The 14,206-nt window shown below is 27.2% G+C and overlaps 1 protein-coding gene across 1 annotated transcript in view; it reads right to left on the minus strand.

Moving 5' to 3' along the window:
- The window catches only part of LOC107442975 (glycerophosphocholine cholinephosphodiesterase ENPP6), a 79,147-nt gene that overhangs the window by 8,556 nt on the left and 56,385 nt on the right, over positions 1-14,206 (minus strand). Inside the window, exon 5 of the mRNA XM_021146256.4 lies at positions 13,889-14,050. Coding sequence (XP_021001915.2) covers positions 13,889-14,050 — 162 coding nt within the window. The remainder of the gene's footprint in view (positions 1-13,888; positions 14,051-14,206) is intronic.

Consider the following 14,206-nt stretch of genomic DNA (forward strand, 5'->3'; position numbering starts at 1 on the left):
ATGTTTCTATTCATATTGAAACATATGTTTCCAATGTATTCATTCAAGCTGAATAATAAGTTTACATGAACCAAATTTTCACTTCAAGTTGAACCATTTGTTTCCATCAAAGTTGAATCATATGTTTCCATTAAAGTTCAGTCATATGTTTTCATTCAAGTTAAATTATATGTTTTCAGTAAAGTTAAATCATATGTTTCCATTCAATTCGAACCATATGTTTCCATGAAAGTTGAATCATATGTCTCCATTCAAGTTGAACCGTATATTTCCCTTAAAATTGAATTATAAGTTCCCATTTAAGTTTGACTATATGTTTCCATTCAAGTTGAACCATATGTTTTCATTTTAGTTGAAAAATAAGTATAATTTTAAGTTGAACTATAATGTGGTGAATTCAAGTTTAAGAAGAGCGATAAGATTTTACAGAAGGTCACATTAAAGTTGAAACAAATTTTGAAGGTTGTTATAGTATACTACTCTTCAAAAATTTTATAAAAATTGAATGTTAGACAAAAAAACTCCAAAAAAGCGTGGGTTTAAGAATGAATTAACGTCAATTCTAAGAATTCAACTGTAAAAATTAACTTACACATTTAAAATTTGAATTCGTCAACTTCACTAAAATTTCACTAATCCAATTCTTACGTAATTTTTTAAAAAAAATATTAACAGAAAAGCAATGATTTTACTCATTTAAAATTAACTGGCTTGATGAAAACTATAAATGTTTTTGCTCTCAGCTGGTTTTCAATGATATTTTTTCAAAATAGTTTCAATTTTATGATAAATATTTAGTTATGTACCTTTCAACTAATTTGTCTTAAGACTAGAATCTTAATCGGATGTATCTTTCACATTATTTTAACGAAGTAAACATGTGGATATTGCTTAAGCTGAAAAGGTGCACTCATGTGAATTAAGCTTTGCTTGTTAAATTAATTCACTCAACCATATTAATTATTTACTTGTTAAGATAAGATAATCAGTATTTTACATAATTCTAGATATCTTTGTTTAATAAATTACGAATGATAGCTTCTCTTTTCAAAATTAAATATCTTTTTACTATCTCAATAAATATGCAACAATAAATATTTATTGAAATAGTTTTGACTTTTATTAGTTGATATGTTAAGGTAATTTGTTTTGTTTTGTGATAGTCATGATCCAATACATTTTCATTTAAAGAAAATAAAAATTATTTAGTACATTAATAAAAAAGATTAAAAGCAAAAAAAAATAATAGATATTTTTGTACTGAAATAAATAAAATAGAAAGGAATGTAGTGATCGTAAATTAAAATAATTATTATTTTTTCCTATACTTAAGGAACGAATTTATAATACACGTAATACAAAAAAGACATAGTATCAATTGAATTAAAACATTTACATCATTTAAATTAATAATTAAAAAAACTCCTCAGAATTTCGATAGTTTTTGAAATTTATTAAAATATACTTAGGTACTTAACTGATTGTTCTGTAGCTTCAGATATGTGAATATTATGTGGTTAACTTATATTTCAAGGATCATTCGTTTAAATGAGGAACATACGCACAATTTTGTAGTAAAGAAATATTTAAAACTATTATTGTGCATCAAAAAAAGGTACACTAAGATTAAAAAATGATTTAAGATCTCACAAGAAATCTGCTGAAAGTTGTATTATTTTTTAATAAAGCTACGTGCTTCAGTATTTAGCGCAATTGTAATATTTGCATAAATTTCAAAAGCACGTTAAACAATATTTGGGTAAGTTATACTCCGCATGGCACAAAACGTTAAATTACAATTCAGATAAGGATTTTTGTAATATTCGCCAAATACAAGTTCGATTAAAAAGCCTCAGAAATGATTAAAAATTATTTCATTGATATGTCCAAAACAATTTAAAATTGCGGAAACATCCAAGATATATTTTACTGTCGATCGAAATGAAATGTTTACCACACTGTTTTGCAGAATTATGTTTCAGAATATATGTGGTTCTGTGATGTTTTTAACTTATCCCAAACGTTATTGCTACCCTTTTTATTCTGTAAGGAAATGATTAAAATTTACTCGATTTGAAATGAAGGGGAGAGAAACTTAATTCTGATATTTAGACATATATGAGATTTTTGGTGTAGTGTTTTACGTTAATCGAATGCACCTGAGGATTAAAAGTTTCGACTTATAAGGATTTATAAATAAAAACTACAATACTATTTTACTACTATTACTATTTTAGATACTTACTATTTAGATACTTACTATTTAGATACTTACTATTTAGAAAAATACTATTTTTGATACTTACTTATTTATACACATGACATTGCTATCTAGACAAGTAAAGCATGTTTTCCTATCCATTTTTTAAGTTGAATTGGATAAACACTCAGTTAATAAGATCAATACTTTAAACGTTATAGGGTTCATTATACAAAAATAAGCTATTGCAAGATCTTAATAATTAGCTTTATATTCTAGAGTTTAATCCCTTGCAATAAAGCATAGAAAACATGTAAAAAACTTTAAAATCTTTCTTTTCCATATAATAATCTCAAATGCATAAATAAGTACAAGTGCAAAGCAGTAATTTTAATCCAAAAAAGCGTTGCATACTTCTAAACTATTCATTCTACTGATTCAATTCGGATTTTACTTGATTCATTGAAAAATATAAGTTAAAAACAATATTTTATTCTTTGAGAAGGCATCGCCAGATGCGTAAATATGTACAAAGATAAATTTCTACTTTCTACATATAAAATTCTTTTAACTTCTGAACTGTTAGTCCTTTTAATTAGGATTATTCACATCCAATTCAGTGTGAAAAAAGCATTGAAATCAATGACACGCATATCGAAATAGCCGTGAGTAAAACTTTTCTCAAGCCCCGCTACTTCTTAGAAATTCTTAAAATTACTTAAAAAGTAATTGTCAAAAGAAAAAAAAAGAAAGAAAAATGAAGTTTTAAAATACTTGGGAAATTATAAGAAACTTAACAGATAAGATTTCTTTTAGATGTTATAATATTTTCTTTACTTTTAATATTAAATATTATGATTTAATAAATTATTATTATGGTGTATATTTCTAGAAGTGATATACGAAATAAAAGGAAACAATGTAGAATCATTGATAATTTGAATAAAATTTTGTTTCATTTATAGTATCGATTCCAAATGTAAGTTGTTTTCTTGATATGCGTTTGCATAATAAAAATAATCGTTAACAAAGATATAATTAAATCGAATGAGGCTAAGTAAAATATTTGTGGTGGATTAACTTGATTAAGTAAAACTTATTAATTATTGAAATTTCATTAAGCGCTTTTATCGTAGAATTTATGTTATTTGTTTATCTAGAATTTTCATGTTAAATTAGAAAATCAAATCATGATATGTAACAAAACAGATTTTCACCAATAGTTTCAATTCAGTTTCATTAGAAGATAGCATTTCAACACGATCTCCATTATTTTACAACTCAATGAGGGTTTCGTATTCAAGTTTAACAGAAAAATACTGTAATATGGAAAACTGAATATTTTTAAAAGTTGCTAGCCAATTATTTCCTTAAAATTTGTCAGCTTAATAAATTTAATCTTAAAGAAATATTGTAACTTGGAGTGCTAATCAATAACTGAATAGTTAAGACATTAATTTAATAGTATATCACTTTATTTTAAGTGAAGTGCACGCGAAAAAGGGAAATTTTTACACACCCATATTACATGATGCGCATGAAGGATGAAAATTCAGAAATTGAGCAAAATGTTAATAAAAGAATGAAATTAAAAAAAAATAGAGCGTAAGAAATTTAGAGCTTTATTATGCGGCTTCTAGAACATCAGAATGGTATATAAGAGAAATCAGAGAAAAAAACTCTCACTTTTCATGATTTAGCAATATTTAAGTTATATTTAATTTATTTTGAAAATAATTTCGTAAAAAAAAAATGTGGTAAAATTACCGTTCTTTCTGGTACGAAAACAAATTCCTAATTCCTATTAATAAAGCCAAAATATGCGATATTTAAACCATTCATTTTATAATTTTTCAGTTCTTATGGTAACGGTTGATTGGAAATTATAGTTCTTATTACTACGCATTGGGTAAAAAACACTAAACTTAAAAACATATTTAACCAAATAAATGATTTTTATGCCATGCTCTAAGATTTCATGACAAAATAATCAAATTTACTCACATTTACTAAATTTAATCACATACTATAAAACCACATTTTAATGATAATTTTACCAAAATCATTATCAAAGCACTTCGGAAAAAGTTACCGAGCTTTTTTTGCTGTCATAAAGACGGAAGGATGGTAAATTTTACCATATTCTGGCAGTTTCAAGCATTCATTTTCTCAGCATATGTTAACTAAAAAAATACTATTTTTTTAAAATTAAGTATTATGAGTGTAAAAAAAGCCTCCCAACATCAGAAAATCATATCTGACTTGATTTAACTAGGAGGAATACAAGCTTTATTCGGTGAGAAGTTGAAACAAAAACATTTTCCTGCTCGCATTACCTTCAAATAAATAAACTACTAAGTCAAAAAAAAATATTTAATATCATATTTATTTATAAAAAACATTAATAAATACATTTTCTAATGGATTACGCCCAATTACTTGAAATAACTGAAATATTGTTTATTAATAATGTTGCAAGCGTTTTTAAAATGTTTGAACACTGCTTGATAACCGAAGGTTAAAGATTTGAGGTAATATAATGATAAGCAATATTAAGTGAAAATTCCTAAGAAATTGAGGGAGTAAGACATTACTTGATTAAAAACTTCATTCTCTTCAAAAATATATAAATAGGAAATAACAGTCGACATGTTTCAAGCACTCAAAAACCAACACCCATTTTTAAAACGTGAATGAAATCTTAAAAATGAGCATCTGATTTTGTTATCTTAAAACTTGTCGACTGCTACTCCCCATTTGTATATATCTGAAGCGAATGAAGTTTTTAATCAACACTGTTAGAAATTTTTCGGAAAAAATGGTTAAATAACAATTATTGAATGGTTATTTTACCATATTTAATCAAAACAGTCAAATAACCATAAATAAATAGGTAATCAAACCGTTAAGTTTGAGAAAAACTGTTTATCAACTGCTTTCACCTAATACAGTTAAGCAACCAGAATTCTATCGCACCCACTAGAGCCACCTAATGAAGCTACTCAGTTCTTTGCAATTGCGGACTTGTCATAGCCGAGCGGACTTACCTGTCAATCGCATGAACGGTGGAACTGGGGTTCGAGTCCTAGTGTCTATACCACAATATTCCCTCTATTCCCTTCAACACATGAAGAATTTCCAGTGTCCGCACTCTCCAATGGCCATTACGAAAAGTCGAGCTCCTATGTCTAGTAAAATAATTTTTTATTTTTTTGCTTTTTTTGAAAAATTCTAGCTGTAAATGGTTAAAAAACCGTATAGTTATGTTGTTATTGTTGTTAATTTACGTCGCACTAGAGCTGCACAATGGGCTATTGGCGACGGTCTGGGAAACATCCCGGAGGATGATCCGAAGACATGCCATCGCAATTTTGATCCTCTACGGAGGGGATGGCACCCCCGCTTCGGTAGCCCGACGACCTGCGTGCGAAGTCGAGCACTTTACGGTGGCACAGTTTAACGAGGACCAATACCGCACACCCTCGGTCCCTACGAAGACTGATCCAAATGGTCACCCACCCGCACACTGAATGTAGCCAGTGATGCTTGACTTCGGTGATCTGCTGGGAACCGTGTCATAACGATCAGTCCACTGCGGGACCGTATAGTTATGTATTCATGGTTTTATAACCATACTTTTTTTGAATGGTTTCAAAATCATAAGTGAAAAAAAAATTTTTTTTCACCGTAAATTTTACGGTTAGTCGGATGGTCAGACAGCTGCCAGTTATTTTACCATAATTTGAGAAAGAAAATTTTAAAAGTGAAGTAATAAGCAACATTGCTTTTAAAAAGGGCAATTTTTTCAAATATCAAGCTGTGCCTTTCTTCATATTATTTCCACACATGTACTTAAAAGTTTTAGGAATTATCATGAAGTAACAGCATGCTTCACTAATCAGAAAATTGCGGTTTATCATTACCTTTCTTCAAGTTGTTCAATGTTATTTTAATGGATAAATAATTGCCATACAGAATCACTGACTTTTATTTAATAATGCATGCATGCAATTTTCGTATTAAATTGCCTAAATATCATAAACTAGTTTTAAGCATTGTATAAAAAAGTAAATTAAAAAATATTTTATAGCATTTTAACAAAAAAAAGCTAATAATAGAATCCTCTATTAAACATAAAAGAACATTCTAATCGTTTTTAGGACAATCTGTAGCTATTTTGTGAATTTAGTTAAATTGATGTCATTGAAAACCTAGCTTTTGGCAATTTCAAAAGAAATAAAAATATATTATATTCATTTCTTAGCTTTTTATCTTAAATTTATTTAGAAGAGCAAGAAAGAAATTGCATATCACTGCTCAATGTTTACTATGAAGTTACATTTTTTCCCAAAGAGAACATGTAAATTCTACTTTAATGTTCTACTGACAAAAAAAAAATATTAAAAAAAACTCCATCGGCATTTCTTCAAAGAAACATTTTAAAAAATAAATGCAATTTCCCTTGAAGAGATGGATTTTTTTAATAAAATATCTAAGCATCTGCTATCATAAATAATCGTGATAAAGCAATAGTGTTTTTTTTTACTCGCAGATGCTGAATCTTTTTCTTTTAATGCAACTTCTTTTGCATAAAACTATTGCATCGTCTCATAATAATCAAGAACTTTAAAAAAAGTGAAAGTAGAACTTTTAAAGTCTTTTAGAGAAATGTAGTGAATCATTTTTTTTGTTAAAATAAATTGAAATGCATAGCTACGCAAAAAGTCAATTAGAAACAATTAAGATCTGAGCCCCTAAGGAACCGTGAATTCTTTTTGTGCGTGCAGATTTTTTGTTTTGAGTTTCTTCTTTAATTTACATTTATTTTTTAAGAATCTTCACGGCATGAAAAAATAAATTGAAGTAGAATAATAATTTTTCATTTGCCTTTTAATTATTCGAAGCAATAAATGTCTTATACTTAAAAAATTACTTCAGATGCATGGAATAAATTCGTAAAGCTGAACTAAAAACGAACGAATTTATAGATGAAAATATTAAAATTTAATCACGAATAAAAATAAAAGAATTCAAATTTACGTACAATTTAATGTAAAATAAATCAACTATAATACAATTCAACTGTAAACTACATTAAATCTAAGTAGAATTCAGATACAAAATTAAAAAGAATTTAAATACAACTGAAATATAAAATACTAGATTTGTCATGTGACATTTTTAGCGGCAATCATTGGTCGATTTTCTAGCGTTGCCATTCGTGGAGTTGTAATGAGGCTTTTTTTTGTCGCCGTGTAAGAGAAATATATATATAGATATCAAAATTCGTTAAAAATCGAGATGATGAGAATTATAAAAATACATTGCGCTTTATGTCTGGCTTATGTAATTAAAGAAAGTGCTAAGCCGAATTGGTTCAATAGATATAGATACATAAATAAATAATTTTAACATTCTTCCAAATGTAGATGTCAGCAATAATTTTTAAATTACTACATTTTTTACTAATTTTATTAATCTTATGATTACCGGCTATAATCTTCTGTTTTGCAATTATTAATTGTTAGATTAGTCGATCTATTCTCAACGTTTTTTTTGCATTGTGTTTGTAAGTTTGTTTCTTTTTATTTCTTATCTTTTTTTTCTTTTTTTTTCTAATTCACAATTACGATATAATTTTTTTGTGGTATATATATATATACTTATTTTTACTTATTGTTATTGTGTGTTCGATTTTATTTGTTGTAATTCTTGTAAAAAAAATGTTTGAGTGCTCCTCACACTATTGTATTAATATATTTATCTTTGGCTATATTGATGCAATATCAGAAAGCACTCTTTTTTGTGGATATAATCGGGTGGGCTGATGAAAATATTATATCTTTTATTTTCTAGATTTTTTAAAAAATATTTATCCTTTTTTCTTTTTCTTTTTTCCTCCAGTTGCTTTTTTTTTATCATTATTATTCTTTACCCCCCCCCCTTTTTTTTTTCATATGTCTGTCTTTTTCCTCTGTTTTATCTTCATTTTGAATATATATATATATATATATATATATATATATATATATATATATATATATATATATATATATATATATATATATATATATATATATATATATATATATATATATATATATATATATATATATATATATATATATATATATATAATATTATACATAGATATTTTGGCAATCAATGAAGATTCCTGTTATGACATATTTGTATAGGCTCATATATACTTAATTTTTTTAATAAAAAATGTTAGCTTAGTGTATACGCTATGTATATCTTAAATCGATTTATAAAAATGGTAATTAAGTAGCTTTGAAAATTCTCAAGCAAATTCTTAACTTCAAATTTAAATACGATGTCAAGTACTGTCTAGTGCCATGGGAAATTAGATGGTACTTATAATACTTTGTATATCATTTTCTAAATGAAACTCTATTAAGTTAGACATCTTTTTTTTCATAGTAAAGGGAAAAAAAATAACCTTTTGAACGTAATGGCTGTTTCAAAAAATTGATATTACGATAACGCCTTAAAGTGTTCTTGATATTATTGGCAGCCTTTTAAATTATTTTCTGTTTATGAATAAAACATAATATGCTAATTGATCTACTTTACTTCTTCTACTTATATCTCATGATTTATTTAATAATTTAGTTAAAAATGTTATGCAATTTTTATATTCTAAATAAATATAAGCTTTCGAATCTGATTTTTAATATGGGATGAAATAACGAAAATAATTTGACAGGATATAATTTATGTTCAAAACTTATGGAAAATATTTAAAGTTTTATTTTTCTACTTTTAATTTAAATTTATATTATTTTTAACTTAACAGTATTTCAAAATAACAGTAGTTAGTTCATAATGAGCTTTGACTATGATTTACTAGAGTTACGCAGATAGGCATTTGCTGACAGTCTGAGATTCATCATTAATAATACAATGTTCTCACACTAGAATTCCACAATTTCATTTTATAGAATAGAGAAGGGTAGTAATCAACCGTCACCGCAGCCCACTTCTCATACGCCCAGCTTTGGATGGACTTGCTTGGCTTTAAAAAATGCCGGAGATTGTGTGTTATTTACTTCACAGACCACCCGAACTGTGAAGTTGTTGTTGCTGTTGTTTCGAATGCAACTTGCCACACGGGCAAGCCTGCTTGGTGAAACCGAGCAAATTTAAGGCAGAGTGTGCGTTTTTTGTTTTTTCAGTGTCGCCATCATATGGCCAAGAATTCGTCTTCAGCCGCACACACGTCAAAACCCGTTTTATAGGGCGGACCCATTCATTCATCCACAGATCGTAATTTTGACTTGAATCAGAGAAGGATCGATCTCCAATCCAGCACCCCCAGAGGTATTGATTTGATATAGGAACATGGAGGACTTTGCGACTCGACAGATTTAACATGCATCAGTCACCATTTACTACACGGGGAGTCTTCGGCGCCGGGATTCGAACCCACGAACTCTCGTACATGGGCCCAGCGCCCTACCGACCAGGCTATTTCAGCAATCCCGGAGAAGTTGTTAAAGTCGTAAAGCTGTGAGACAGTGAAGTTGTTAATCTGTCAACATAATCCCTCGTATCTTTTAGTAAATTATCTGGCATACCTTTTGCATCAGGTATTTAAAAAAGTTTTAATGTAATACAAAGTAATTTTAAAGTAACTAATATAATAATTTGCGAAGTAAATAATAAACTGTCTCTCATAGCTCTAAGGAAATTCATCGTTATTTAAATTAATGGTAAATTACTCTTAGCAATAATATTCCAATAAATTCTGATAGTTGTGGTCTGGCATTGATTAATACTCATATTGTTATTAGCCTTAGAGTTAATCAAAAAGTGGCTGAAATTTATATTGCGTGCAGAAAACAATATGGTTAAAATTACTAGAATATGGTAATATTTACTGCATTTCTGGGACTACGGTAACACTAAAAAGCTCGGTTATTCTTACCGAAACGTTTTAGTAATTATTTTAGTAAAATTAATAATGAAATATAATTTTATATGTGATAAAATTTTGTAAATCGTGTAAGATGTAATTTTAGCATGATATTTTAGAGCATTGCATAAAAACCATTTATTCGGTTTAATACACTTTACAATTTTGTATTTTTTACTAAATGTGTGGTGATAGTAACTATGATTTTGAAATCCAGAACTTCCTGCAAATCGTTATCATAGGAAAAGAAAAACTGACAAATGAGTAGTTTAAATGCTGTATATTTTGTTTTTTTAAACCAGAATATATGGTTTTATTTTAGCATAAATGTCATTTTCCTTACAAACTGTAATTTTACTAGTTTTCAGTGCGAAATCCTTTGTTTCAAACACAAAATAAAGTTAATAAAAACTTGGTAATCAAAAAATTAAAATATCATTTAATATATCATTTTTAGACAGTATTTAAGAGTTTAATACCTTATATCAAGTCATTTCCTTATAAACAACAGTTTTTTTTTCACAATTAAATTTACCATATTATCATTAAAACATGCATAAATTTAACAGATAGTGTCTTATTAAAAAAGTAAAAAACTCCGACAAAAATTTTATTTGAATAAATCAAAACTTTAACAGAAATTTAAAGCATGCTTGTGAAGAAAATCAATCAAGTGGGGGTGTCTGCTAAACATCAAAACGAAAAAGAGGTTCTAAAAGGCTATATTTACACATTAAGTAGGTCTTTAAACAAAATATTTTCGCAAATGAGCTTGAAAGTCGAATTGTTCTCTAAGAGAAGGGATTCGTCATGTAAAACCTTTCAGATTTGTAGATGAAATAAATCGGGTTTGGTTCAGGCAAGGAGTTTATTTCACAATAATCTTGTGAGATTTTAACGAAATAAGGTTAAAGGATATTGGTCTGATTTTTTATTAGAAATTTATTTGCATTAAACTCTTTTTTATTTCGATTTAATAAAGTCTTTATGCTTAAGATCGAATAATTAATTATGCTTCTCATTAAATTTTATAGTATTTTAACTTCTCATAATTTTTCTTTTAAATTAAAATTTTGTAAACTAAAAACTTCCGAATCAAATTAACGATTCTTTGGGTACATCATCCGTAAAATCCGTTTTTACTGTAAAATATTATACCGTAACTTTTATAGTAATATTTAATTAGAGAGTGATTCAGTGATTTTACGGTGATGGTTAAAGTAAAAATACGGTGCATTAGATTTTTCTGTTCCGTGACATGTTTCACTGAAAATAAATTTTACTTTAAAAAGTGCCGGTTCTTTGAGTGCCAGTATTTTTTCCGTAATTTTATTTGGAATTTTTTACATTGTATTTAGTTTTCAAAGGATAGAAACGTAAAAATAAATTTTACTTTAAAAAGTACCGGTTCTTTGAGTGCCAGTATTTTTTAAAAATAAAAAAAGTGTAAACAAAAAGTGTAAAAAAAGTGTAAAAACAGTGTAAAAAAATACTGGCACTCAAAGAACCGGTACTTTTTCCGTAATTTGATTTGGAATTTTTTACATTGTATTTAGTTTTCAAAGGATAGAAACGTTTTATAAATTTCATAATTTCTTTCAGTATCTGTATCAATATTCTTTTTAAAATTTTTTCAATTATAATTTTCAATTTCAATTAATTTATTTTAAAATTCACATTATGCTGATAAAATTTTAAACTTATCTGTAATTTTTCAAAAGCTAGAGTTTCAGTTAATGTAAAAATAAAATAACATTTACTCACACCTTAAAATTTTAACAGCATACCAAAAATGGCCATATTTGAAGATGGTATAATAAATATGATTTTTAGTTCTTAATTCTTGCTATTTGTCACTGATATAATAAGAGATATATTTTTATATATTTTATAGTTATATCTTTATAAATTAGTTTTAGTTACATTATCAAAGTAATCCCTAATATCTTCGATTAAATTGCGTTAATGGTTATTAAAACAAATTCCCCAAAATATTTAACAGACAAAAGGTTGCAAGCACTTTTTTAAAATATAAATATTTTGCGTAGTGTTAATTACGATAAAAAAATGAATTACACAGTTTCACTGGTTTTATTTTATTACAACTAACTAAGTTTTAAAGGTTTTTCAAACTGCTAAATGAAAAAGTGTTCTAAGTGTTTTTTTCCATACAAACTACTAAGTTACTACTTTGTAGTTTGCTTTTACTTTATAGCAGTTATTTTTTTTACATAAAACCTTCTAATTTACGACGTTACTAATTAAACTATTAAGCTATTACTGTAGAAACTACTAAGTTACATTTTACTAAAAAAAATTTTTTCATAACAAAAAACATTAAAAGTCGTTTTTTTTTAATCGTTATCTTAAAATGATACATATAAGACAAGAAAACCTGCAAGAAATTCACATATTTACATGATTTTGATTTCGATTTTGTTTTTATGTAATTTGATTTATTGTAAATTATACATTGTAATCAATATTTGAAGTGGGCAAGCTTTATTGAAGAATGCAAGACAGCGACTAAGATTAGCTTGAGTGACCTAACATCATATATCCATAATGGACCTAAATCTACAAATTTCAAAATAATTTTCAGCTTTTTTCCAATTATTTTATTTTCAAATACTTAGCAACGAGACTCAAAGTTTAGGGCTACTTTATACGAAAGTTAGATCAATTAACATAAATCTGTGGATTGATTTTGTTTCTGCTATACTGAAGGCATCCTTTCTACTTTACTTTATACCTGGACGCTTTATTCAAAGTCTTTACATTGAATCTCAATTAATAACCTTGAAACGTAAGTAAAGTTGTGGCTGTTTTGAAAATTTAAGCTAAAATATTTCCATAGTCTAAAATTATACCTTGATATCTAGGTCTAATCAAGTATTTGATGCTATGTATTCATTGAAATACATACCTTTGTGGTTCATTGTTTTCAAAAATGGAGTTTGATGGTATTTTGTAGAATTTTGAATAATCTTTGGCCTTCGTGCTAAAGGTAATCGTAATTATTTATATCACAATAGTTAGGGTAGAGATGTGGAACTCAGTATGATTGTTAAGTCCTTGGTTAGCCTCAGTTCATATGGTAACGGTTTATCGCATGTTCTGGTTATTAAGATTATTTTCTTAATACTCTATAACTAGAAACAAAAAACCAAATTGAACTAAATAAATGATTTTTATGCCATGCTCTAAGGTATAATGATAGAATTACCAATTTTTTCCCCATTTACCAAATTTTATCACTTATTCTGATACCATATTTTATTGTTAAAGTTACTAAAATCATTAAAAAAGCGCTTCTGTAAAAATTACCACTTTTTTTGGTGTTTCCATAGAGCCAGAAACACGGTAGACTTTACCATATCTTGGTAGTTTTGGCCATATATTTTTTTTCTCAGTGCATATATGAATTGATGGGAGAGTTTCAGACTACCTATTGTTTTACCAACCACTTTTAAGGAAAATATCACGTACATAGTAATTTTACTGAAAGAGCATATCTTGAAACTTTCGATGAAACCGAAAATTTTGATTATAAAAAAACCGCAATTACACCATGCTAAAGTTCAAATTAATGCTATTTGCAGAAAATCAACAACATACTATGATTCAATGTATTCAATGTACCGTATCTGTTCAATGCTAAACCGATTTTTCTGTGAATAAACCTATATAAAAGCTGAAACATTATTTGGAAAAAAGCACGCAATATATTATTTATCAATATGTTTTACCTTTTCAGTCTTTCCTTCATATGGTAAGAGCATGCTTGTTGCTCCATAGTAAACCATATATTTTATATCCGATATATCAATCATTTCTTGAAGATTGATGACGTTCAGTCCTCTTGAATCCGTTGATGTCATTCCATGATCAGACAAAACTACAAGGTTTACCTATTTTTCAAATGAAAAAAATTTTCTTTTCAAATAACGGAGAAAAGAAAGAATAATTTTTTCTTATCTAAGTAATGGTTTATACAAGGTTCATATTAAAATCATTCTTAGGAAAAGGAAGATACTTTTCATGAATTTGGTACCAAGAACGTGCAG

This window comes from Parasteatoda tepidariorum, chromosome 6 (genome assembly GCF_982258835.1).
Source record: "Parasteatoda tepidariorum strain Cologne lab strain chromosome 6, Ptep-v5.0, whole genome shotgun sequence".
NCBI classification, from domain to species: domain Eukaryota; kingdom Metazoa; phylum Arthropoda; class Arachnida; order Araneae; family Theridiidae; genus Parasteatoda; species Parasteatoda tepidariorum.